The following is a 26,375-nucleotide window of genomic DNA, read 5'->3' on the forward strand; positions in this document are numbered from 1 at the left end:
GAGGGTGCTGTTGTACTCATGTCCTGCTTGTGGGTTTCCCTTGGGCAACTGGCTGGCCACTGAGTGAACAGAATGCTGGACTATATGGACCCATAATTTGATGTAGCAGGGCTCTTTTTATGTTCTCACTAAATTGTAATTGCTTGCATGAAACTGTTGATTTCCTTGATGTAATCAGTGTATTTAGTACATAACAAGACAGTGGATGACACATTTACATTACAGTCCTATACATGTCTACTTAAAAGTAAGCCCCATTTTAATTTAACAGGGCCTACTCCCAGGTCCACCTGATCGCAATCAAATCAACTGTCATGCAGCATGATGATAAGTCTAGTAAAGTACTTTTGATCATAATTATGGGAGATAGAAGTATTCTGGCTTTCCCCCCCATGATTCTGACTTTTTAAAAGCTTAAAACTGTAAGCTGCAACTGCAAGCAAAGGATATAAAATTCTTGCACATCAAGCTATTGATTTGAAACATGTATGCACTAAGCTTCTAAGAGAGCCACACTAAGAGAGCCATTGTGGTATAGTGGTTCGAGTGTTGGACTGGGAGCTGGGAGATCCGGGTTCTAGTCCCCACTTGGCCATGGAAGCTCAATGGGTGACTTTGGGCCAGTCACAGACTCTCAGCCCAACCTACCTCATAGGGTTGTTGTTGTGTGAATAAAATGGAGAGGAGGAGGATAATTTAAGCCACCTTGGGTTCCTTGCAAGAGGAAAAAAGGCGGGATATAAATGCAATAAATAAAATAAGCTTCTATGGCCGCTAGTCAGCAACTAGATGGCCATAGGATAGGTTGGTCTCGCACTCCCAAGGTCGGTTCCTGGAGGACTGACCCCCTTCCACGCTGCCTCGTAGGCAGCGTGGATCGGCTCCACGCTCATAAGAGCAGCGCAGAGTGGCGAAAACAGGGCGTTCCTGGGGGCGGGCCAGGGAGGTCAGAAATGCCAGTATGACACATCCCATGTGTCATCTGGCCACTGCGTCCCGCACTCCAAGGTCCCTCGGCTAGACAGCCAAAATTGGCTGTCTAGCCGTGAAAGCAAGGTGGGGGGGAGCGAGGAGGAGATCCACTCCTCACTACTCCTCCCACCCTGCACTGAGTAGGCGGTTGCCCCTGGGGTTGAAGGTGACTCTTTATTCACATAGGATTGCTCCCTAAATTTAGTATTCCTAAGCTTCTGTCTTAAACAGTTTGATTCAGTTGTCCATTATATGACCCGTATTCTGTTTAACAAGGAAGAGATTAGAAGTCTACAAGATGGTACTTCGAAATTAGTTAGTTTTTATATGTTTTCATAATCTTATCCAATTTGATCTGGTTAGTGTACTATATTTGAGCTTAGATTACAAAAGTGAGAGATGGTGTCATATAATGGCTAAGTGGAGCAGCCCAAGGCCTAATTTTATTTGGCCCACAGAAATGGGGTGGCACAGACACAGAGGGCGAGTTTGCATGTCATGCTGAACCACCCTGAGAATGAGCCATGGTGGGTTTGCTTGTTGCTCCTGGCAGACAATTGGGCCATGGCTCGTTTTCTCCTCAGCCCTCCTGTCTGCTCCTGGCATATATTCTACCATGGTTTATTGTGTTGTGTTGCATGATCAAAACATCCTGTGGTGTGTACCAGGTAGGTTCTGAATATCCAAGCCTCTGCTTGGGCTGTTGTTGGGCATAACCCCTGGTCCCCAGGTTTTGACGCCACGCCACGCCACGGCCAGGGCTTGAATATTCAAAATGGCCTCTGGCACTTGCCACAGACCACTGTGTCTTAAATAAGCAACTGTGGGCTGTTTGGTCATGTGAACTGACCCTGTAATCCTGCAGTGTTGCAAATCCTGACTGCTTTTGGCTCTGGCTCTGCTCACTGCTGCCTCAGACCTTGCCCACAAGCACCATGCAGCCCCTGACAGATTACTTTAAGGGAATGTGGCCCTTAACAGAAAAAAGATTCCCTGCCCTAGATCTTTGCATATGGCTAATTCAACAGTATTTTGCTGAGAATTTACTAGATGCTGACACGATTCTTTTGTCTAGATGGTGCATGCTGGTGATGTAGTTTTATGCAGGCACACTTTATGGGAGTGGCCTCTTTCTTTTGGAATGAAGTTAGAATTGACCATTGAGAGATCCTTCCGTGGCCAAAGCCTTGTTTGTTTGTTTATTATATTTCTATACTGCCCAATAGCCAAAGCTCTCTGTTTCTCAGGGGTATTCTGGCTGCAGAATGTACTACTTTACAAAGGTGGAAAGCAACTCATCCTCCAAATGTTGGCCTAATGGATAAGAATCCTTTTTAGTCTTAGCAGAACATGAAAGTGTCTGTAATAAGAGAGACAAACAAGACAGATTTCAAGGTATTTGTATAAAGAATAATGAAAATGTGAATGAACACATCAGCCATAAACTTGTATAGGAGGTCATGTCGGGTGACTTAATCCATGTTGATTCAAAAGTAAGCTTCAGTAGGATTTCTTCCTAATGGGAAAATTTGTATCTTTCAGTCTAACCTACCTCATGGGTTACAGACAGTACAATAGGCTAATGTCGCATATGCTGCCATGAGTTCCATGGAAGAAGGATGGAATAGAAATGTAACATTTACAAATATGTTTGTAGTTGTTATAAAAACAGGAAAGAAAAGTAGTCATAACTTTATCTTCAGATAAATTTATTCAGATATTTAGAAATTGCAAAAAATATGTATATGTAAGAGTAATTCTAGAAGTTCTCTTGACTATCCCTGCAACATTGTGACTTAATTTTCTCAAGCTTTAATGGGTTAGCTGGTTTATCACTTTTGTATGCTGCCCTTTTCCCAAGGAGCCTGGGCGTAGCATACATGGAGTCTATGTATGCTACCACTATCCGCCCCACTACCCGCCCCACTATCCTCGCAGCAGCCCTCTGAGGAAGATTAGGGACTTGGTGAAGACTACTTAGTGCTGTGAAGATTTGAACCCAGGTCACCTTCGTCCAGGTTCACCATTAGGTTCACTGCACCACACTGGATCTCCTAAAAGTCCACATTTTACTCCTACTTAATGGTCTGTACTAAAGTCTTCACTTGATGGTTTTCCTCAGAAAAGAAAAGCATCTCTTCTCGATCATCCCAGAATGCAGGACATGGAAGAATGGGCTCAAGTGACAGGAAGCCAGATTCTGGCTGAACATCAGGAAAAACTTCCTGACTGTTAGAGCAATATGACAATGGAACCAATTCCCTAGGGAGGTAGTGGGCTCTCCCACACTGGAGGCTGGACAGCCATCTGTCAGGGATGTCTGACCTGGATTCCTGCATTGAGCAGGGGGTTGGACTCTATGGTCTTGTAGGCCCCTTCCAACCCTACTATTCTATGAGTCTATCCTCCAGAATTTTCCCAGGCATTGATGTCAGACTGACTGGTCTGTAGTTCCCACGTTCTTCCTTTTTGCCCTTTTTGAAGATAGGGACAACATTAGCCCTCCTCCAGGAGACTGAACTCATTCAAAGCAATTAGGTGTTCCTTGATCATATGCCTGTTGATCTCAAGCTGTGCTCCTGCCCCTTCAGCCTGTACTTCGCCTTTGCCAGGGGGGGTCATAGACCCTCTTTTGGGAGAAGACTGAGCTAAAGTAGGAACTGAGTACTTCTGCCTTTTCTTGTCATCTGTTATTATTTTGCCATCCTTATTTAATAGCTGAACCACCATTTCTTTCCTCTGTCTTTTACTATGCACATATATGAAGAAAGCCTTTTTGTTGCTTTTAGCATCCCTCGCTAAGCTCCGCTCGTTGTCAGCTTTAGCCTTCCTGACGCCATCCCTGCAATTCTGTGCTACCTGCCTGTACTCCTCCTTTGTTGCTTGGCCTGCCTTCCACTTCCTATATGTGTCCTTTTTTGTTTTCAGTCATCTCTAAGCTTGTTGTGAAGCCACATTGGCTTCTTCTGTTGTCTTCCACCTTTTTTTGTTGTTGGAATTGTTTGTAATTGTGCCTTGAGAATTTCCTTTTTTAAAGCTCCCACTCATCTTGGACTCCTTTTCTCATTAGAGTCGCTTGCCATGGGACCTTACTTATCATTGTTCTGAGTTTATTAAAATCGGCTTTCCTAAAATCCAGGGTACGCGTTTGGCTACACTCGGCTTTTGCTTCCTTTAGAACCAAGAACTCGCGTATAACATGGTCGCTTTCCCCCAGAGTTCCCAGAACGGCTACTTTATCCACTAAGTCATCTCTGTTGGTTAGGATCAAGGCAAGGATAGCTGATCCTCTAGTTCCTTCCTCTACTTTCTGTGGGAGGAAATTATCTGCCACACAAGTCAGGAATTTCTTGGAGGGGCCATGTTTTGCAGAATTTGTCTCCCAACAAGTATCAGGGAAATTGAAATCCCCCATTACTACTACATCATGCTTCCCTGAAACACTGGCTATTTGCTTTTCCAAAGTTTCATCCTCATCTTCTCCTTGATTGAGTGGTCAGTAGTAGAGTCCAACGACCATGTTCCTTTTATTCTTTGCTCCATTTATTTTATCCCAGATTCTCTCATCCTATGCAAGCATTTGGCTGCATCCTGGTTAAACTGTGAAGGGGATGTGCACACACTGCTTCCAAACATCTCTGGCTATGTCATAAATTTTCACACATTGAGCATGAATGTCTGCATAGGGGCTTGTAAGCACATTTGGCTGATGAGGCAGGGTTCCAAATTGTGGGAACTCCGCAAGTGCAATCAGCTGAATGTTCTTACAAGCCCCAATACAGGCCTTCACACCCAATGCATGAAGATATATGATGTAACCAGGGGTGCTGGAACAACGCACTTTGGGAGTAGGGTATGCATCTCATGCACGCCCTATAGCTGTAACCAGGTTCCAGGCGAATGCCCTGCATAGGACTATAGACTCCTCAGAATCTTTCTGTTTTTTAGGTATATAGTGGCACTAGCTCACCAATGTATACAGTATTTGGCATTTATCTCCAATTTCTGTACACTTCCCATGGTTGTGTAAGCACATATTTTAGCAGTTCCCATTCATCTTAGCTAACTTAGGGTGCAATCCTATGCATGTTTCTACAGAAAAAAGTCCTACAACTTCCAGCATTCCCCAGCCAGCATGGCTAGCACCCTTCGCTAACTTGGCTTCTGTGTACCATCATTTTGATGTGTTTATTGTACAATATTTTACATTTTAATTTTAGGTGTTGCATCCAGAAATCAGTGTCTTCATGTTTCTGATTACAGGGGTTGTTGTTTTTAATCCTTAAAATGAATAGTCTCAGTATTTTAAACATTAAAATACAGTTATTTTTCCCAGGTTTTTTTTGCTGTACATACATAGATTTGTATATATCTAAAGCAATGAATACCTATAAGCATTAAAATGTGGTTATGTCAATATGTTAGAATATGTAGTGGTTATCTTTAAAAAAATCTTCTGTATTTCAGAGGTTTAGAATAAAAATGTACATGGCTACTTGAATTCAAGGATTATCTTTTAAACAGACACGCACAATGTTTTCTTGATGATTTGGCTGGGTTAATCTATCAGATCTGAAATATATGGATTGCACTGAGGAGGAGAGGACTGTAAAAGTCCATTGCACAAATGTACATCTGCTTGTGCAGCATTGGATGTAGCTCTTCGTCTCATCTTATAGTAGCCTTCCCCAAATTGGTACCCTCTAAATATTTTGGATTTCAACTTCCATCAGTCCTGGCCATCATAGGCAATGGTCAGGAATGATAGGATTTGTAGCCCAAAACATCTGGAGGACACCACATTGGGGAAGGCTGACTTATAAGATGTAGTTGGATGTAGCCTGTAATTGATTACTATTTCCTTTTTGTGTGTCACTAGGATCCAGGAGAAGTGGTTCCCGTTGGACAAAGGAGGGCTTGGTGTTGGTGTATGTGTTTTGGATTAGCTTTTATGCTTGCTGTTGTGATACTTGGTGGTGCCTATCTGTACAAGTATTTTGCATTCCAGGTAGGTTGAATGTATTGTTTATGGGAGTAAATATGTTAATTGTACATTAATTGTAGGAACTATTTTGACAGTTTGCTATGAATTATCTAACTTTTACTCTTAGCCTAAATCTTCACATGAAAACAAACACATTAATCTGGATGATTAGTGTTTGTTTTAAGTTTTGCAAAACCAATTCCAGAACAAAGCATACTCTAAATATATTTAGATTTAAGATGATAATAGGGCAAACTAGCCATCCCCCCTGCTGTGGAAATTAAAAGCCAGGAGAAACGTGGAAATCTCTATAGATAGCTTTTCAGTTAGCTATCCTAATTAGCTTTTCAGCTAGCAGAAGAAGTTGTTTTTCTGTTTCCTGCTCATTAGTCAGATGAGTAGTAGTTCATCTAAACGTAAACATTCAAAGATGTGTCAAGCATCCAGCAATACTTTAAGCATTCCAAGTAAGTTTTTTATTTGAGTAAAAAGGCTTGTTCATGCAGCCAAGGATAGAGGCTCTTTGGAATTGTTGACCCAAATCTCAGAACAGATTGGTTGGGTCTGCCACATTAAAAAAAAAAAACATGTAGAGAGACAGTCTCAAGGTATTTTAGCTACATGCCACTTCCACTGAGCCCTATTGTCTTGCAGCGCTGCTATTTAATGCCAGGTTGCTCTGCAATGAGATCACACTCATTCATGATTTAATCGTGGGTGAGAAGGCTGATCTCACATGTATTACTGAGACTTGGGTGGTGAGCAGGGTGGGGCTGACCTGACCTGACCCATCTCCGCCCACCTGGGTACCAGGTAGAGCACCAACATAGGCTGGAAGGCCCGGGGGGGGGGGGGGCATGTTTGCAGAACTTCCATCTCCCTGACCAGGAAATCACTTCATCTTAGAGCAGGCCTTGAGGGATTACACTGGTGTTGGGCCATAGAGACAGATTGGGGATGCTGCTGGTGCCCACCCTGCTGCCCAGCAACTCCGTGACCGAACTGGCAGAGGTGGTCTCAAATGTGGCTTTGGAGGAACCCAAGAGGATGGTTCTAATGAATTCAATTTCCATGTTGAGGCTGTCTCTGGAGCTCCAGCTCAGGACTTTGTGGCCTCTGTGACAACCATGGGACTGTCTTAGCTTGTCATCATCACAACATGTGAAGGGGGGCTTGATTTCGTCTTTGCTCCAAGATGTGAGATGAGTAGTCTGAAAATGGGGGGGGGGTGTCCAAGTGGTCAGACCATTTCTCGTGGTGCTATTTTCTGGAATGCCCCCCAGGCAGACAAGCTCACAATGTGGAGTTTCTTCACCAGCCCTCAGCCCCCTGCCCCGTGAAGGTCTGTGACCTGTGAATGTGCCCCCTCATTCTTGGCAGCCAGGCTTTTGCACTCCAACCATGGCTGATGGTGCCCTACCGTTCTCCCAGGGCGGCCAAGCTGAAGAACTCCCAACTACTACCACAGCCGCACTTGAATGCCAGTGGAGCACACCTTTGGGTGTGCACACTTCTGAATGTGGAGGAAGACCTTGTGGCAGATGTTATGGTTGTCTGCTGTATTGTGCACAACATCTTTAACATCTTGAGGTGGTCTCTGATGTATGTGTTCAGTCCCCTAACTTGTTGGTGTTGGGGGACTTCAGTATACATTTGGAAGCCATCCTTGTGGGGGCGCCTCAGGACTTCATGGAGACCATGACTTCCTGGGAGCTGCACCCTATTCTAACTGCTCTCTTCAGTAGTTCATGCCCTGGTCTCCTCTCGCCTATACTACTGTAATGCGCTCTATATGGGGTTACCCTTGATGGTTCAGAAGTTGCAGTTGGTGCAGAACGTGGCGGCCCGTCTGATTAAAGGCAGCCGTCAGCAAGACCACATCACTCCAGTACTGACGGAGTCTCACTGGTTACCAGTTGTTTTCCAGGCCCAATTCAAGGTGTTGGCATTGAGCTTTAAAACCCTATATGGTTCCGGCCAGTCTATCTTAAGGAGTACCTCCAGCAACACCAGGGATGCCGCTCAACGAGATGGGCCTCGGACAGCCTTCTGTCTGTCCCATCAGCCAGGACAGCTAGGTTGGTGAGGACTAGGGAGAGGGCCTTTTCTGTGGTGGCCCCCACTCTGTGGAATTCCCTCCCTGGTGACCTCAGCCATGCCCCCTCTTTGATGAGCTTCTGCCGGGCTTTGAAAACCTGGCTGTTCAGGCAGGCATTTGGGGTGGGTTAGGGTTTTTTTTAGAGCAACGTTGCTTTGTTCAGTTGATTATGTAAATTTGTTGTATTTCGTGGTATTTGTATTGTATGCTGCCTAGAGTGGCCGGGTAGCTGGCCAGATGGGTGGCTAATAAATCTAATAAATAAACATCTGTAAGTCAAGGGGAGATGTGCTGCTGCAGGATCTTCCTGAGCTCCCAGAGCCGGGGGCAGAAACCGAGGTGGTGGCCATCAATGGGAGGGGGAATGACTGAGATGGGTGTGCTCTGCCATTGCAGAATGGATCTAGAATCATTTCCCATGCGTCTCCCATGGGTAAAGGGACTTCAACCCAACCACAAGCATTCCTCCCTTCCCAGTGCTGCAGATGCATCTTCCCCATGGCCCATGAGACTGAACCTCCCTCCCTCCCTTTCTACCACCACCATCACTCAGCCATCCCATGTATGTCCATTCCAGGAATGATTCCAAGTAGTGCCTTAGTAGTTGGAAAAGCAGTACTAAGCAAGTGTAGTATTATGCAAGCCAAAGAAGCAGCTTTGTGTACCAATAAAAAGTTTCTTTTTATTCTGTGTTGTTATTCTGATGCTGGTCAGGGGGCAGTCGGCAAGGCTTGGAAACGGAATAGGGACAGTGGAGGAGGGTGTAGGAATGGGAAAGGGAGGAAGGGAAGCAAATGGTTTCACGTATAAGTCTTCATTTTTCATTAAAATGTGATGCAGCACAATTATTCAGTAGTGCATCAGGTGGGCCCCAATATGGGGATTGGATCTATAAAATATCGTGGCATTCCTGCAAAGTTTCAAGAAGTTGGAGGCGCCACACCCCCTTTTTAACTGAAAGCAGGCAGAGCAAGGGGAGCCAGCGAAGGCTTGGAAGTCCAGCTTGGTTCAGGGCGGTGGGTAAGGAAGTGATACCCGGGTGGGGGAGGAGAAGGGTAAGCAGCAAAGGCTGGGGAGTCAGGCTTTGAAATGAGGGCCTGGGGAGGAGGGGCTAACAGGGAAGAAACAGCTGAGAATGGGATGGATTCCCTTTCTCTGAGAATGGGAATCCATCCCATTCTGAGAATGGAGCCGGCAGAGGCTTGGGAATCAGGGCAGTGGGGGGAGGTATAGGGCAGCAGATATGGAGCAACAGTGGGTGAAGAATGCGGGGGGGTAGCTGGTGGGCAGAGAAGATAACCCTATTGGTGGCTGGATTCATCGCCAAGTCATCTTGTAGGGGGTCCATACCACTCCCTCCAATCTCGCATTCAGAGTTACTTGCAAATTATTTCTCAACAAATATGTTTTTCAAGCCTCCTTCTGAATGAGTGAGGACTTGAACTGGGGATGGGGCAGCACGTATTGGCCCCACCCTTCAGTTCCATGTTGAGTGGCAAAGTCTACAAGGGAATTCTAAACACTTTTTCTTGAATGCAAGAAGAACTTCCCTGCAGACCCTGCCATTGAACACAGCATGCTCCGGTAACTGAAGGGGTGGGGCCAGGGGACCTTGGGGGCAGGGCCAATGTGCACAGTCCTGCCCCCAGCTTAAGCCGTGACACATTCAGGAGAATGTGTGAAGAAGACTGTGGTGTATCTAGCATTCTGTGTTTAGAGGTATGAGAATGGAAAGGGGGCTGATACGTTATGGTTTAAAGTTAATTATATTTTCTTATTTGACTTTTAGGAAAGTGGTGTTTACTTTTGTGGAATAAAGTATATTGAGGATGGCTTAACTCTAACTGAGCCAGATGGAGATGCTCCAGCTCCTCGTTATCAGATAATTGAAGAGAACATTCAGATCCTCCAGGAGGAGGACGTTGAATTCATCAGTGTGCCTGTTCCAGAATTTGCTGACAGTGATCCAGCTGATATTGTTCATGATTTTCATAGGGTAAGGATCATCTAAAAAGCACCACATATAATCAGAGACAAGAGTTGCTTGGCATACTTTTGTTTGTAACCATTGATTGTTTCAGTTGATTATTCAGAAGCAGGGTTTGCAGCAGGCAGATGTTTAGGAAACTATTCTAAAGCTTATAAACCATGTGCTGGACAGTTATGCACAGAGGAACATGAAGAAAGACAAATAAGCTCTAGGATCAAGCTCCATCATTCCTGCCATGGAAGCCTCATTCTTAGAGCATCGCTGGAGCATCCTAGGAAGTGGTGTTCAAAGGTTCTTGTCTGCTACCTACGACATTCTAGAAATGGGGCTTCTGTGGTAGGAACCATAGAGCCTGTTCCTAGCACTTACCTCCCTGGGCTTTTTCCTGGAAAAGTTCCAGGTAACAGTGTGTGGGATGTCCAGATTCTTCCATAAGAAAGTGGATTAGTGGAGGAAGAAGGGATAGGACCCAGGATTCCTGGATGTTTGTGTGGTTTGCAAACAGGTTTCTGAGAGGACTTTTGGTTTTATTTGATCAAAGCTGGTGCTAGGCCTTTGAAATTCTGGGGCAGAAATTGAATCTGAGTAACTGTGTGTGTGTGTGTGTGTGAGAGAGAGAGAGAGAGAGAGAGAGGGAGGGAGGGGGAGAGAGAGAGAGAGAGAGAGTTGTATGTATGTGACTCTTCTCGTGTGCATGCGCAGACACCCAATGCAGCCCCCAGGGCTGAAAATGTTGTGCAACCCTGCTCTAGCCTAAGCTTTGCATAAATTGGAACTGGAATTCAATGCAGAATTTTAAAACACTGCATATTCATCAGAGAACCCCCACCCGCCCCAAACACAGAACTATTTATCTCAAGTGTGTTGAATAAGAAATCACATGATATATTCTTTGAATGTTATCCACAATTTTGAATCATTTAGATGTGTTTTGGGATGTAAGGAAGTTGGGGGATAGAATAACTCTCAGTAGTTTAGATCTAGTGCCCATAGATCAAATAGTTACAATTTGAAGAATTCTAGCATATCTGAAGCATCTGAGCTTGATCAGCCAGAGCATTTGTATACCAAATATGATAGGTTTTAATGTGTTCTGCAGTTACTGTTTTAGGCCTGGAATACACATACAGTGGAATGAAGTGATGGAGACCTCAGGTGGTACACTGCACTTCAGGCTACAGGTGATGGGTCACATTTCTGAGAGCTCCCCTATGTGAAAAACTCCCTGCAAATAGAACATTAGCACAGTAAGCAGGGCTTTTCTCCCTAATGTGGTAGGGTTTTTTTTAGTGTTTATTTAAACCTGAAGGAGCATTACAAATGGTATCTGCAGACTGAAGTAGAATAGGCATTATCAAAAATATTCAAATATTCAGTCTTTCAAATATGCAGCAGGAAAATTTAAGTGGTTAATTAGAACGTATTACTCATACATAATTTTGTGTATTCTAAAGTTACTAACATAATATTCATGACATTTCTTCATCAGAGACTTACAGCTTACCTTGACCTCAGCCTGGATAAGTGCTATGTCATTCCTCTAAACACGTCAGTTGTTATGCCACCTAAAAACTTCTTGGAGTTGCTGATCAATATCAAGGTATGACTAAATTATAAGAGTCTGTTGAATGTATTTGAATAATATGTATCTTTATTAAACTTTCAAGTTGCAGGTATAAAATGGTATTCTACTATGGTGTCCTTCTGGAAAGGTTGGGTGTCAGTGGTACAGCTTTGCATTGGTTCCACTCATACTTGGATGGTTGTTTCTAGAAGATGATGGTACGTCACTTCTGCTTGACCCAGTGGCATTTATGCTTTGAGTTCTATCTTCCTCCCCATGCTTTTTAACATCTACACGAAATGGTTGAGTGAGGACATTCAGAGATTTAGAGTGCAGTGTCATCAGAATGCTGATGACACATAGCCCTATCTCTGTTTTTCATCAGATCCAGTTGAAGCAGTGGAAGTGCTTAATCAGTGCCTGGCCATAGTAATGGGCTGGATGAGGGCCAATAAACTGAAGCACAATCCAGACAAGATGTAGATACTGTTGATGGGTGATTCATCTGACTGGGAGAGTGGTGTTCAGCCTGTTCTTGAAGGGATTGCACTCGTGGCTTGGGGTGCTTGTATGATCCTACCCGTATAGAGAGAGCGTGGGTTCAGTGGTCCATGTTCTGGTAACCTCCTGGCTAGATTACTGCACTGTGTTGTATGTGGGGCCGCCCTTAAAGATGGTCCAAAAAACTTCAGTTCGTACAAAATATGAGTAGAGTACTGATAGGAATTGGATGTTATGACCGCATTATGCCTGTATTGTACCATCTTCACTGGCTCCCAGTTAACTTCTAGGTCAGTTCCAGGTGTTGGTCTTAACCTATAAAGCTCTTCATAGCTTGGAGCAACAGTATCTGAAGGATCAACTCTTTCCCTGGGTTCCCATCAATGCCCTGAGATCATCATCTGTGGCTCTGTTCAGAGCACTCACATACTGAGAATTGGTGGGTGGCTACTCATGAGTGGGCCTTTCTCCATTTGAGGGGAAGGAGGCCAGCTAGCCTGGGAGAAGGCCTCACCTTCTGGGGCTGGCAGGCAGTCTTCTTTTCAATTTCTAGAGGAGGAAGTGGGGCCTCTCCGCAAGCTCCAGGTGAACTTTCTGCCTCATAGAATCATAGAATAGTAGGGTTGGAAGGAGCCTATAAGACCATCAAGTCCAGCCCCCTGTTCAATAAAGGAATCCAAGTCAGAGCATCCCTGAAAGATGGCTGCCCAGCCTTATCTTGAATGCCTCCAGTGTGGGAGAGCCCACTACCTCCCTAGGTAATTGGCTCCATTGTTGTATTGGTCTAACAGTTAGGAGGTTTTTCCTGATGTTCAGCCGGAATCTGGCTTCCTGTAACTTGAGCCAATTATTCCATTTCTTGCACTGTGGGTTGATTGAGAAGAGATCCTGGCCTTCCTCTCTGTGACAACCTTTCACAGACTTGAAGAGCGCTATCATATCTCCCTTCAGTCTTCTCAAGGCTAAACTTGCCCAGTTCTTTCAGTCTCTCAGGCTTTGTTTCCAGTCCCCTGATCATCTTTGTTGCCCTCCTCTGAACCCTCTCTAGCTTGTCTGCATCCTTCTTAAAATGCAGTGCCCAAAACTGGACACAATACTCCAGATGAGGCTTAACCAGTGCTGAGTAGAGGCAAACTAGTACTTCCTGGGATTTGGAAGCTATGCTTCTATGAATGCAGCCCAAAAGAGCATTTGCCTTTTTTGCAGCCACATCCCATTGTTGGCTTATATTCAGCTTGTGATCTACAACAATTCCAAAATCCTTCTTGCTTGTAGTGTTGTTGAGCCAAGTATCCCCCATCTTGTAAGTGTGCGTTTGGTTTCTTTTTCCTAGGTGCAGAACTTGGCATTTATCCCTATTAAATTTCATTCTGTTTTCTGCCCAGCACTTGAAAGCTTTGCTGAAGTTGAAAACTTTGCTGAAGTTGAGGTATATTATGTCCACAGCATTCCCACAGTCCACAAGGGAGGTCACCTGATCCAAAAATGAGATCAAATTCGTCTGGCAGGATTTGTTCTTGACAAACCCATGTTGGCATCGAGTAATCACTGCATTGTTTTCAAGGTCCTTACAGACTGATTGCTTTATTATCTGCTCCAGAATTTTCCCAGGCATTGATGTCAGACTGACTGGTCTGTTGTTCCCAGGTTCTCCTTTTTTGCCCTTTTTGAAGGTACATCATTAGACCTCCTCCAGTCATCTGGCACTTCACCTGTCCTCCACGTTTTCTCAAAGATAATAGTGGTTCTGAGAGTTCTTCTGCCAGTTCCTTTCTTACTCTAGGATGTAGTTCATCTGGCCCTGGAGATCTGAACTCATTCAAAATAATTAGGTGTTCCTTGACCATATGCCTATCGATCTCAAGCTGCAACCCTGCCCCTTCAGCCTGTACTTCGCCTTTGCCAGGGGGCTCATAGACCCTCTTTTGGGAGAAGACTGAGCTAAAGTAGGAATTGAGGACTTCTGCCTTTTCCTTGTCATCTGTTATCATTTTGCCATCCTTATTTAATAGCTGAACCACCATTTCTTTCCTCTGTCTTTTACTATGCACGTATCTGAAGAAAGCCTTTTTGTTGCTTTTAGCATCCCTTGCTAAGCTCAGCTCGTTGTCAGCTTTAGCCTTCCTGATGCCATCCCTGCAGTTCTGTACTACCTGCCTGTACTCTTCTTTTATTGCTTGGCCTTCCTTCCACTTCCTCTACATGTGCTTTTTTGTTTTCAGGTCATCTCTAAGCTTTTTGTGAAGTCACAATGGCTTCTTCTAGTTGTCTTCTGCCTTTTTTTCTTGTTGGAATTGTTTGTAATTTAGAATTTCCTTTTTTAAAAACTCCTGCCCATCTTGGACTCCTTTTCTCATTAGAGTCACTTGCCATGGGACCTTACTGATCATTGTTCTGAGTTTATTAAAATCGGCTTTCCTAAAATCCAGAGTACACCTTTGGCTACACTCGGCTTTTGCTTCCTTTAGAACCAAGAACTCATGGTCGCTTTCCCCCAGAGTTCCTGTAACTGCTACTTGATCCACGAAGTCATCTTTGTTGGTTAGGATCAAGGCAAGGATAGTCGATCCTCTAGTTCCTTCCTCTACTTTCTGTAGCAGGAATTTATCTGCCACACAAGTCAGGAATTTCGTGGAGGGGCCATGTTTTGCAGAATTTGTCTCCCAACAAATATCAGGGGAAATTGAAGTCCCCCATTACTACTACATCATGCTTCCTTGAAACACTGGCTATTTGCTTTTCCAAAGTTTCATCCTCATCTTCTCCTTGATTGGGTGGCCGGTAGTAGACTCCGATCACCATGTTCCTGTTATTCTTTGCTCCATTTATTTTAGCTCAGATGTTCTCGATGGGGCTACCAAGCTCATCCTCCTGTATTTTTGTGCAGAAATATGTATTTTTAACATATAGTGCAACCCCACCTCCCTTTCCGTTTCTCCTGTTCTTTTTGAACAAGTTATATCCTTCAATTGCTGTATTCCAGTCATGGGAGTCATCCCACCAAGTCTCAGTTACACCCATCAAATCATAATTTCCCTCCCGTATTAAGAGTTCAAGTTTGTTCTGTTTGTTTTCCTGGGGATTAGTATGTAGACATCGAAGACCTTATGCTTCACAGTCTGGCTTTGTTCCTACATGTTTGTGAAGACTATTATTGGGCACTATTAGAGCTGTTCTCTCTATTGCGGTGCATGAGCCTTCATCCATTGTTACCCCCAACTTTACGTCTCCCTTCCCCATAGGATTCAGTTTAAAGCTGTCCTGATAAAGTTCTTCGTGCTGTGGCCAACACATTCTTTCCAGACTTTGTGAAGTGCGACCCATCCCTTGCCAACAGTCCATCTTCCAGGAAGTATAGCCTGTGGTCCCAGAATCCAAATCTCTGTCATCGGCAGCACCTTTGTAGCCAGTCATTCTCCCGGAGTATTTTTCTTTCCCTTTCTATCCCTCTTCTAACTACTGGAAGGATGGATGAGAAAACTTTCTGGGCCCCAAAGTTCTTGAGGTTCCTTCCCAAAGCTTCAAAGTCTGACGTGAGTTCTTCATAGCTCTGCTTGGCGGTATCATTAGTTCCAACATGGATGAGAAGAAAGGGATACCTGTCAGTGGCCTTTATGGGTGCAGGCGATCCTTCAGCCGCATCTCTAATCCGTCCTCCCACCTCAAGACAAGAGGCAGATTCCTGTGGTGCTCTTGTGGCAATCCAAGACCCACCAAAAAAACACCCCACACAGAAGAAGAAGCAGTGTGGGAGGGCCCTGGAAGATTGGTGCCAGTTATGGGTTTTGCCTGGCTGCTGCAGAGCTCCAAATAGCAGCTGCAGTGGTCTTTCCCAGACTGAGACAGGTCCAGTTTCTACATTCCCCCAGGGAGGGAAGGAAATCATCCCTTCATCTAGCTAGTTCACCCAGCAATGCATGCAGGGGGAAAGCAGCAGCTGAGAGTAGAAGGGTCAGCATGCCCACCCACATCCACCTTGTGCCCACTGAAAGCAGAGGGTCCAGTTGCAGCGAGTGGCAGTTACACAGACCTCTACACACCCACAAGGCTTCACCAGCAGCAGTGGAGCTGGCAAATACTTTACCCACTAGGAACACCCAGGGGTGGAGAGAGTAGCAGGGCCGTCACTCGCCCTTTCCTCCCCTTCCTTCGTGGGAGATGAGGAACTGGTTAGACTTATCAGAGCTGCGCTGAAGAGAAGTAACAAGCCCAGTTCCAAGGCTGGAAACAGGGAGCCCAGATTGGTATATCCTCCTCCTCACCAGACTAGGACCCCCAGGAGTAGGTTTTCTTAATCAGTTTTTTTATTGTGAATTTCAACAAAACAAACAAAAACATAACAAAACCAAAAAATTGAAAATATAATAACATACTCTAAATTCCTCAGTTTCAAATATTACAACATTCGGGGTAGGGGTGAGGAGAATAGATTACACGTAAACTTCAGTAAAAGCAGATCGGATATCCAAATATAAGTCCATTTGCAAGTGACGCCTATATACCACTCTTTCAAATGCCACTAGTGCTGTTAAGTCTTCAATCCACTGCATTATAGGCGGTGAGCTTTTATCCTTCCAATACTGTAGTATCAGTTTTTTAGCAGCCAAGAAGGCAGGAAGGATCCATTTACGCTGACCTTGTGTTACATTCCAAAACGCAGGTAACTAGTTTAAGAGAACATGTACATCGGTAAATATTAAAGAGCTTTCCAATACAAAGTTTATCTGTATGATAACTCCCTCCCAAAAGGAGGCAGTATTGGGCATTTCCAAAATATATGAATAGAAGAAGCGTTAACTGCATTATACCTCCAACAATTAGCCAAGTTTGACAAACCTTTGTTAAAGAGGCATTATGGTGTCCAGTAGACCCAAAACAAAAGTTTTTGCTGAATAAGACATAACTGGAGGTCCATAGAGATATCAGATACAGATGCCAAAATGGCGGTCCATTGATTAAACAAAATAGGACGTTCCAATTCCATTCCTGCTGTAGACCCCATGTATCATATTTATTCACTGATAATAAGTATTTATAAATATGACTCGTGGGTCGATATACCTGTTCAGCTTCAATAAGTATTTCCAATACTAAAGGAGACTCTGAGGCAGTATTTATTTATTTATTTATTTATTTATTTATCGTATGGCACATTTACATCACATTACAATAAAAACATAGAGCATAATAAATATGAAATATAAAATATAGACAGGAATATTACAAACGTATGTCTAGGTTACAGATATAGTTTTTTATTTCTGTTGTCACAGCCAGGAAATCAGCAGTCTCCATTGTAGGCTCGGTTTTGATACTCTGTCACTATATGTTGGATAGTTTGTTTTTTTGATTATGTTGTTTTGCCCCATTTATAAAGGGCATCTGCACATCTACCATGACCTGTGCGAATTCGGTTCAAGGTTGCCCATATTGCACGGGGCTGGTCAAATCCAGATGGTTTTTCAAGGATGCAGGGCAAGCTTTGGCATTGTAGAGGGCAATTTCCTAGCCAATGTTGTTTCCACGTGTTGTGGATATTGAAATCATCTTCTAGAAGAGCTTTAGCAGTAGAAATGGCTGGATGTCTCGATCTTAACCTGTTTTGCTCCAAGTAGGTTACATCATTTAATATTGGTAGCTGGAGATTGTCAATAATCTTCCAGTATTCTGGAAGAAGGTTGCTCTTTCATCTTGCATCCGGCATCTGGATACTACCAAATGTTTCAATTGCAAATACTGCCATTCAGCAATAGCGGGCAAATCAAATTTATCTCGCAGAGTTGAAAATGGCAAAAACTCATCATCAAGACTTAAAATTATTTTTACCCTGGATCAATTATTATCTGTCCAGGTCCACCACAGAAACATTTTCTTTCCTATTCTTAGATCAGAAGTTCCCTATAAAGTCAATTTGGCATGGGAAAATGGGTCAAACTGTAATTGGCGTGACATTATACACCCTGCATCTCTAACTGCCAAGATTGTGGGAGGAGCTCTATCTGCCGTAATATGCCAAGAACCTAATGCTATCCATTTGGAGAAAGGCTCCAGACTGGAAGATTCCAAAACTGACCAAGGTGGAAAATGAAATCTGAGTGGAAAAGATCAAAATTTAGTACAGATCAGCTAATAAGCCCGATGAGATGTAGCAAGATCTGGAAAAGTGAACCACCTTCTTTAATTGGAAGCTGCATCCTTTTCAAAGATATTCTTGGTGGAAAGGAACCCCAAAAGAATTTACAAAACAAAGCATTAAGTTTTTGGAAATATTTGCCAGGTATAAGCAAAGGAATCCCATGTATAATATAAACAATTTGAGGTATAGTATTCATCTTAAGTGTGTTAACCTTACCCCATAAACTCAACTGTAAAGTTGCCCATATATCTATATCTCGTGAAATATCGTTAATCAATGTATTTATATTTAACGTAATCATTTGAGATATATCTCTAGGGCTAATTATTCCTAAATAAGTAATAAGCTCTGGGCACCATTGAAATTGCCGATGGGCTAATACACTAGAGTACACCCTGTTTTCAATTGGCATTATTTCCGACTTTGATCAATTAATTGAATAGCCAGACAAATCATTGAAAGCATTAATTTCATCAAAGCTGGAACTGACGACTGGAGTTTCGAAATAAACAGCAAAAGATCATCAGCATAAAGGATAATTTTAAATTCTAAGCCTGTTGCAGAACTCAGAGTCAGAGAGACCACGGAGTGAAGGAAAAAGAGTTTTTCTTTATTTAACGCGCAGGCTTTATGGCTGGAATCACTTCCAAAGAGCCAAAAGCCCCGATTTACATCAGCACATTGTTTTTATAGATATTGTGACACATAGGAAACGGCTCCTCCTCTCCCTCCCATGTGGGGTTGCAATCCTCAACATTTCTTCTCTTAGCACCATTGTTTATAATACAAGAAATGGGTTATAGGGTAGCCATGATAAGCAGAGAACAGCAGAGAACATGATATACATATCACCATGACCTTAGCCTTTGTTGACAAGATAAGAAATTCCTGTGTCTCGTCAGCTTACAAACATATATTTCAGAGAGCAAGAGCTCAGCAAGAACATGAAGCATGATACTGCATGAGGCTACTTAGTCTGACCTCCGATATGGCTGCTACATTCCCCCCTTAAATGCATAATTTTATTACAGTTATAGCATTTCTGATAAGCGAATGCTCATAATAGTCTGCAAAGCACAATACAAAACTTTTTATAACATACATATCACTTAACCTCTTGTTGGGCTATTAGAGCGTAGTGGGCAGCTGTTTTTGTGGCCGAGGCAGTAAACAGATTGTTTAAGCAACGCATAAACCAGGGAGTGCAGAAACATAACAGCACCCCTACTAATACCACTGGTAAGATCAGAACAAATAATGCTTTGAGCCAGCTAAGATCTGGAAGCCAAGAAGTTAACCAGTCGAGCCAATCATGTTGTCTTATTGTTATGTCAGCCACTATATGGTGCAGATTGTTGATCTGTTCATCTACAGCATTACTATTATCAGTTAAATTAAAACAGCAAAGCTTTTGGTGCGTCTCATAACTCAGATGATGAAGAAGGAAGAGCCTTCTATACCAGCTCTATTTTCTAAAACAGCACCTCTTAAATCACGCAACTCTTTATTTAATAATGACAATGCTCGTGAGGTGGCATTTATGCTCTTGGCCAAGCTGCAAGCTAACCGGTTGATTTTCAGACCATCAGCCAAGGCTAGACCTGGAACTCCAACTAACGATACTGCCAGTGCCAATTTTTTTGAGTCAGAGTATAGCTGTAGGTGGCTATTACAATTTTCAGTTAGTTGGAGTGCTCTAGGCTGCCGTCGACGGATTTTCTCTAGCCACGGGGGAAGAATTGGCACCAGGCGGCTAAGGCAACATGGGTGGTTATCAGACAAGTTGGCTGGAATGAATGAAGATAAAGACGGACACAATGGAGGAAAGGGGATTGGTCAGCGAGTAAGGGGTCTCACTGACCGGCACAAGAGGAATTTTTACACCATGCACTTTGCTACTGGCCTGGGCACCCAGACGGTCAACGTTATGCAACAGAAACCACAGTAGCCACTCACACAATCATCAATTTCACCACTTCATTCATATGTCCCTGCCACCCACTTTCCCACTTTTCCACTAGAGCGAAGCAGTTTCCTCAGCGCCTTGCTGAGTATTAGTGCCTGCTCGGGGGAGTGATCAAGTCCCCCCTCCACCCCCAATCGGGTGGGTCACCTTTTGTATACGTATACTAACACTGACCTTCTTCATAAGGCGGGGCCCTGTTTTTTCTGCCCAGTGGCCTTTCTCCCGAAGGCGGGGCCCTCTTTTTACTCCATATACTTGCCTTTCTCCTGAAGGCTTCCAGTGTGGGTTTCAACTCAATTGCAGCTGCAGTACAGGCAGGGCTCAAGTTCCTTCCTCCGCTTCCCAAGGTTCTCTTGCTGCTCGCTGCCGTTTGGGCGGTCCCGGCGCAGGCTTTCTCCCGTTCACCCGACAAAAAGGTCGGTGGCGCCAAGAAAGGGAGGCATGTGCCGAGCCCTCCCTCCCGGTGCGGCGATTAAGAGCAGGCAACTGCCACCTCTCTGTCTCAGCGCCTGCCACAATCTGAGTCACGGCACCATTTATGTTGCAGAACTCAGAGTCAGAGAGACCACGGAGTGAAGGAAAAAGAGTTTTTCTTTATTTAACGCGCAGGCTTTATGGCTGGAATCACTTCCAAAGAGCCAAAAGCCCCGATTTACATCAGCACATTGTTTTTATAGATATTGTGACACATAGGAAACGGCTCCTCCTCTCCCTCCCATGTGGGGTTGCAGTCCTCAACATTTCTTCTCTTAGCACCATTGTTTATAATACAAGAAATGGGTTATAGGGTAGCTATGATAAGCAGAGAACAGCAGAGAACATGATATACATATCACCATGACCTTAGCCTTTGTTGACAGGATAAGAAATTCCTGTGTCTCGTCAGCTTACAAACATATATTTCAGAGAGCAAGAGCTCAGCAAGAGCATGAAGCATGAGACTGCATGAGGCTACTTAGTCTGACCCCCGATATGGCTGCTACAAGCCTAAATGCACACATTCATCAATACTACTATTTTGTCTAATAGCACATTCCAGGGGTTCCAAGCATAAGTTGAATATCAATGGGGAAAATGGACAACCTTGTCTGATGCCCCACCCAAGTAAAAAAAAAAAAAAGGCCAAAAATAAACTGTTAGTTATTACTCTTGCTCTTGGAGCCGAGTATAAAATTTTAATCCATTTCAAAAATTCTATAGGCAAAATGAAATTAGTCAATGTGGTAAAAATAAATTTCCACTGAATTTTGTCAAAGGTCTTTTCTGTATCTAAGGAAATGATGGCCACCTGGTTGGTTCTTTCAGAGTTTAAAGTGACTAGATCGACAACTAATCTAAGATTATCAGCCCCTTGTCTATTTTTAATAAATCCCACTTGGTGCAGTCTAACCAATGTGGAAAGAACTTGTTGCACTCTATTGGCCAAAATTGTTGATAATATTTTGATATCTGCATTAATGAATGATATAGGTCGATAATTAGCACAATAGGTATGATCCTTGCCAGGCTTAGGAATCATGGTAATACAAGCATCATTTAACGATGAAGAAAGGGAGCCCGCCTCACAATTATGGGTATAGAGGCAGTACAGCTTTGGAGCTAAAAGGCTGGAGAATGTTTTATACCATTCAATTGGGAATCCATCTGGACCAGGTGATTTCCCAGTGTCCATATTCATAATTACATTCACAATTTCCTCCAGATGCAAAGGAGCCAAAAGAAGCTGTCATTGTGAAGAATCTAAGCATGGAAGATTAATATGAGGAAAAAAGCTTCCATATCTTGCTCTGATATCTTGTTACCAGTGCTGTAAATATCAGAATAAAACTTTAAAAATTGTGAGTTTATATCTATAGGAGAAGTACATACTTTGTCACTCTCATCTTTGATAGCTGTAATGACATTTTGAAGTTGATGCTGTTTAAGATGATGTGCAAGGATCTTACTAGGACATCCACTATTTTCCTAATACACCTGTCATAAACAAGTCAGAACAAATTCCGCCTGCTATGAAAGGATATTATTGAACTCATGCTTAGTGTTCTGCAGCTCTTGATAAAGTTGTGCAGTAGGGAAAATGGCAAACCGAGTTAAGAGATACAGTCTTCTCGGTAGTATACCGAAACGGAGTATAACAGATTTCAACTTCTTATTTTAAAACATCTGTTGAGGTTTTTTTTTTTAAATGGTAAGAAGCATAAGCAATAATTCAACCCCTTATAAAAGCTTTACTGGCCTCCCACTCAATGGCGCATTAACTTGCCATACCCTCATTAGTATTAAAATACGTTGTCAGTTCATCTAACATCTAAGTTTTAAACTTCTCATCATTAAGAAGAGAAACGTTGAAGTGCCAAAGACCAGGGGCCCTAGGGACATATATTTATATGAAAGTTGTTGATATTCACAAACATCTATCATATAAGATTTTTAATGGCTATTTAAATATGATTTTGAATATTCCTTTGTTTAATATTTATGACCATTCATGATTCTTAATTTCTATTAACAGGACTGTTTATGACTTTTTATGTCAATGTATGAATACATTTTTATAATTATATTGATACTAATGACCATTAATATGTGTATTTACTTCTGGTGTTTATTAGGAACAGAGGAAATATTGTAAAAGAAAGGGGTAGAGCAATGTCTGGGGAGCCACTGGATGGTGGTGATCTCTTCCACAGCTACATACAGATCTGTGACAATGGAGGGGGGGATCTGATCATGGATATCTCCTCCCCCACACCACCCACCTCCCCTAGACACCACAGAATGCTTCTCTTATGAGGTTGCAGTTGCAGCCTCCTAAGAGGAATCGGAGAGGATGAAAAGGGTGTGTGCTGGTGGGCCAGGAGGGGAGGGATGAGGAGAGGCCAAGATCTGCAGGATCTTAACGCCTCTCCATTACCTATCCCACCCAACAAAAGGTAAGTCAGTTAGACAAGCTGAGAGGCTTGTCTATCTGTAAATGTAAAGAAAAGTAGGAATGGGAGACACTTTTGCCTCCCGACGTCCTCCTGGCCGGCCTGGGTTCTGCTGGTTGATATAGGATAAACAGAAGACTCCAGTCTTGGAGCATTCTGTCTAATAAGAGGCAGTCCCGTAGGAGTGTGCTCTAAGGCAGGTATTTGTAGGGAAGATAGGGGATGGGGTATAGGTTGGACATATAGATGTATTGGTTGCTGTCTGAGTGGGAAGATAATAGGCATGTGTGAAGTTGCTATGTAGTTCTCCTGTTAATACTTGAATGTAATGCTATATTTGTATATGTAACTTGTATTTGGTATTGGTTGGTGATATGCATAATAATATTTTTTTTAAAAATATGGTTAGTTCAAAACCAATGTCATATCTTTTCCAAATATTATTTCCCTTGACACACATTCTGCAGAGCTAAACTTTCTTTTCTGTGCACCTGAAGCAAGTGTTTTTATATTTAAAAACTATGAATATGAAAGTTAATATGGCGGTGTTAATGTTTTTATCACTAAACTATTTATTTTGGTTGCTGTAGGCTGGAACGTACTTGCCTCAGTCATATTTGGTTCATGAGCAGATGACAGTTACTGACCGCATAGAAAATGTGGATCAGCTAGGCTTTTTTATTTATCGCTTATGTCGTGGCAAAGAGACCTATAAATTGCAGCGCAAAGAAACTCTGAAAGGTATGGCTTTTATATAGATGAAAAAATAAAAATGGTCAGCTCCTGTGGTCCACTATACTTGTGGACAAAGAACTATATTCACTTCTTTAGTTATAATTATCAAACTGATTTAAACCATAGTATTTTTATACATCAAGCTATTTGCATAAGGTAGCCTTTCCCAACCTGGTACGCTCCAGATCATTTTGGACTACAATGCCCATACACCCTGATGATTGTCATGCTGGCTTAGGCTGATGGGAGTTGTAGTCCAAAACATCTGGGGAGCACCAGGTTAGGGAAAACTGGCAGTGCAGCACACTCCAGCCAAAACGTAAGCACTCCTGAGCCCCATTCATTGCAGCGGGTGAGTTAAGCATATGGTTAAAACTTTCCCATTAAAATCAGCGGGACTTGATTTTTCACTGGATCATACCAGTGTGTTTAAATGGGTTGCAGCGTCTCACAGTAGCTCTATATGTTGAAATAAAATTGAGTAACTTTGTTGAGTCATTGTTCTGGACAGTGAATGGAGAGAAAATCTTTCCATGAAACCAGCAGACTTGAAAGAAAGAAGGAAACAGTTGTGTTTGTGCTGATGGAGAGCATCTTAAGGTTGTGCAATGCAATCCTGTGCATGTTTACTTAGAAGTAAATCCCACTGTGCTCCATGTGGCTTATTCCCAGATAAGTATACATAGAATTGGAGCCTTAATGTGGCAGAGTTCATGAACCACAACCATCTTGGCCACTATTAGTTCTTTTCCCACACTTTTTCTATACGAGAAGGTGTGTGGTGGTATGGTTGCTATCACCATTGCTCTTCTGTTGGGTAGAGAGAATGGGGATGACACTACATACTTACCCACCCTAGAGGGTCAGGAGGGAGTAAAGAATAAGGGAGCATTTCTTGCACTTGCTTGCTTTTGCCAGAAGAATCTGAACAATGTTGGGGCAAAACTGAGGCTGGGGAGTATCTGTTAGAGCCCAGATTTGTTAGAGTCATGACTCCTGCATTTGTTATGATAATGATCCTAAATATGGAGCCTATATGGGTAACAACACCAGGGTTTTTCAGTTAGTACAGTTTACCTTTCATAGGAAACAAAATGCAACTAATTTTTTCCTACTGAAGTAACTTGATACCTTGTTAATTCTCCCATAACAGGAATTCAGAAGCGTGAAGCAAGTAACTGCCGAAAAATTAGACACTTTGAGAACAGATTTGCTGTGGAAACGCTCATTTGTGAAGAAGAATAAGGAATACTATTGTAACAGAACACTGAAAAAACACATTGACACTGTTATTATTATATGCAGTGACTTTAATTTTAAATCATTTGTGTAAGTAGTGGACAAGGCTTTATAGCTGTTATAGCTATACAACGACTTTCTTGTTTCATGATACACCTTTATAATTCTTTTTCATATTTTGAAGCATGATGTCCTCTTTATATGTTTGACCGGCAGCTATATACACTTGTAGTTGTTAGCGCATTTCATGTAATGAACCTTGAAGAAATACCAGGAGGCCAATAATACTTCATATCTTATAGTAAAATTGGATAGAATAACTCCTCTGGGTTAAAAACAAAAAATACATGTATAAATAGACTGTGACACTTGAGATTTCTAACAGCATATTTACTAACAGCACAACTAGGGATGTGGTTGCTTACAGTATATTGATGAAAGAAATAAAACTGCAGTTTCTTGTATGTGTTTCTTTAATGCAGTTTGACTTAAAATTTTGATTTCCAACTGTTCTAACATAACTGTGCTGTAACAAAATTGAACAGTAACTATGTTATTGACATGTATATAAGCGATATATGTGCAATGGAAAATAAATATTACAAATCCGTTTGTCTAACATTTTTGTAAAAAAAAATTTGTACAATTTCCTTTAGATGGAGAGCTTTAGAATAATGTAGAATTACTGGATTTCAATGCTAATACTATTTTGAAGTAAAATGGAGATTAAGGGCACAATCCTATACATGTTTAGGCAGAAAGAAATCCTATAAATCCCAGCATGCCCCAGCTAGCCATGCACAGGATTGTGCCCTAAAGGACTGTAAATCATGTGACAGGCTAACCAATAAGAAGCACTCTTAAGTATGAATTACTAAAAAGTAAAAGTTATGCAAAGTTACTTCATATTTGTTGTCCTCAATTTTGTTCCTTTTTCCACCACAAAGTTGGTACCAGTTCCACTAGTGAATCAACCACAAAAGGGGTTTAAAGCCAGCTGTAAAAATCAAAACCAAAAAAAAGAGACATCTGCACCAATGTATTATTCCAAACATATTTTGAGAAAATCCCAAGGAAAACTGGAAAAGTAAATAAAAATATTTAAATACTTCTTTACATATCTTAAAGAAAAAAACTTCTTGAAACAACTATTACAACAATTTCTATGCAACATAACTCTATATTCCTATGTATAATGTGCAACATGCAACAATTATAAAATACACTCCTACACGTTAATATGTACATGTATTTCAAATA

General features: G+C 42.4%; 1 protein-coding gene across 1 annotated transcript in view; it reads left to right on the plus strand.

Annotated features, from left to right (window-relative positions):
• ITM2B (integral membrane protein 2B) overlaps positions 1–25,724 on the plus strand; it is a 27,398-nt gene extending 1,674 nt beyond the window's left edge. The window contains exons 2-6 of the mRNA XM_084821206.1: positions 5,852–5,980; positions 9,844–10,050; positions 11,534–11,644; positions 23,732–23,882; positions 25,030–25,724. Coding sequence (XP_084677332.1) covers positions 5,852–5,980; positions 9,844–10,050; positions 11,534–11,644; positions 23,732–23,882; positions 25,030–25,121 — 690 coding nt within the window. The 3' untranslated portion in view covers positions 25,122–25,724. The remainder of the gene's footprint in view (positions 1–5,851; positions 5,981–9,843; positions 10,051–11,533; positions 11,645–23,731; positions 23,883–25,029) is intronic.
• The last annotated feature ends 651 nt before the right edge of the window (positions 25,725–26,375 follow it).

The sequence above is a fragment of the Heloderma suspectum genome, chromosome 1 (assembly GCF_057233095.1).
Source record: "Heloderma suspectum isolate Gila_16-S chromosome 1, 16-S_ref, whole genome shotgun sequence".
Classification (NCBI taxonomy): domain Eukaryota; kingdom Metazoa; phylum Chordata; class Lepidosauria; order Squamata; family Helodermatidae; genus Heloderma; species Heloderma suspectum.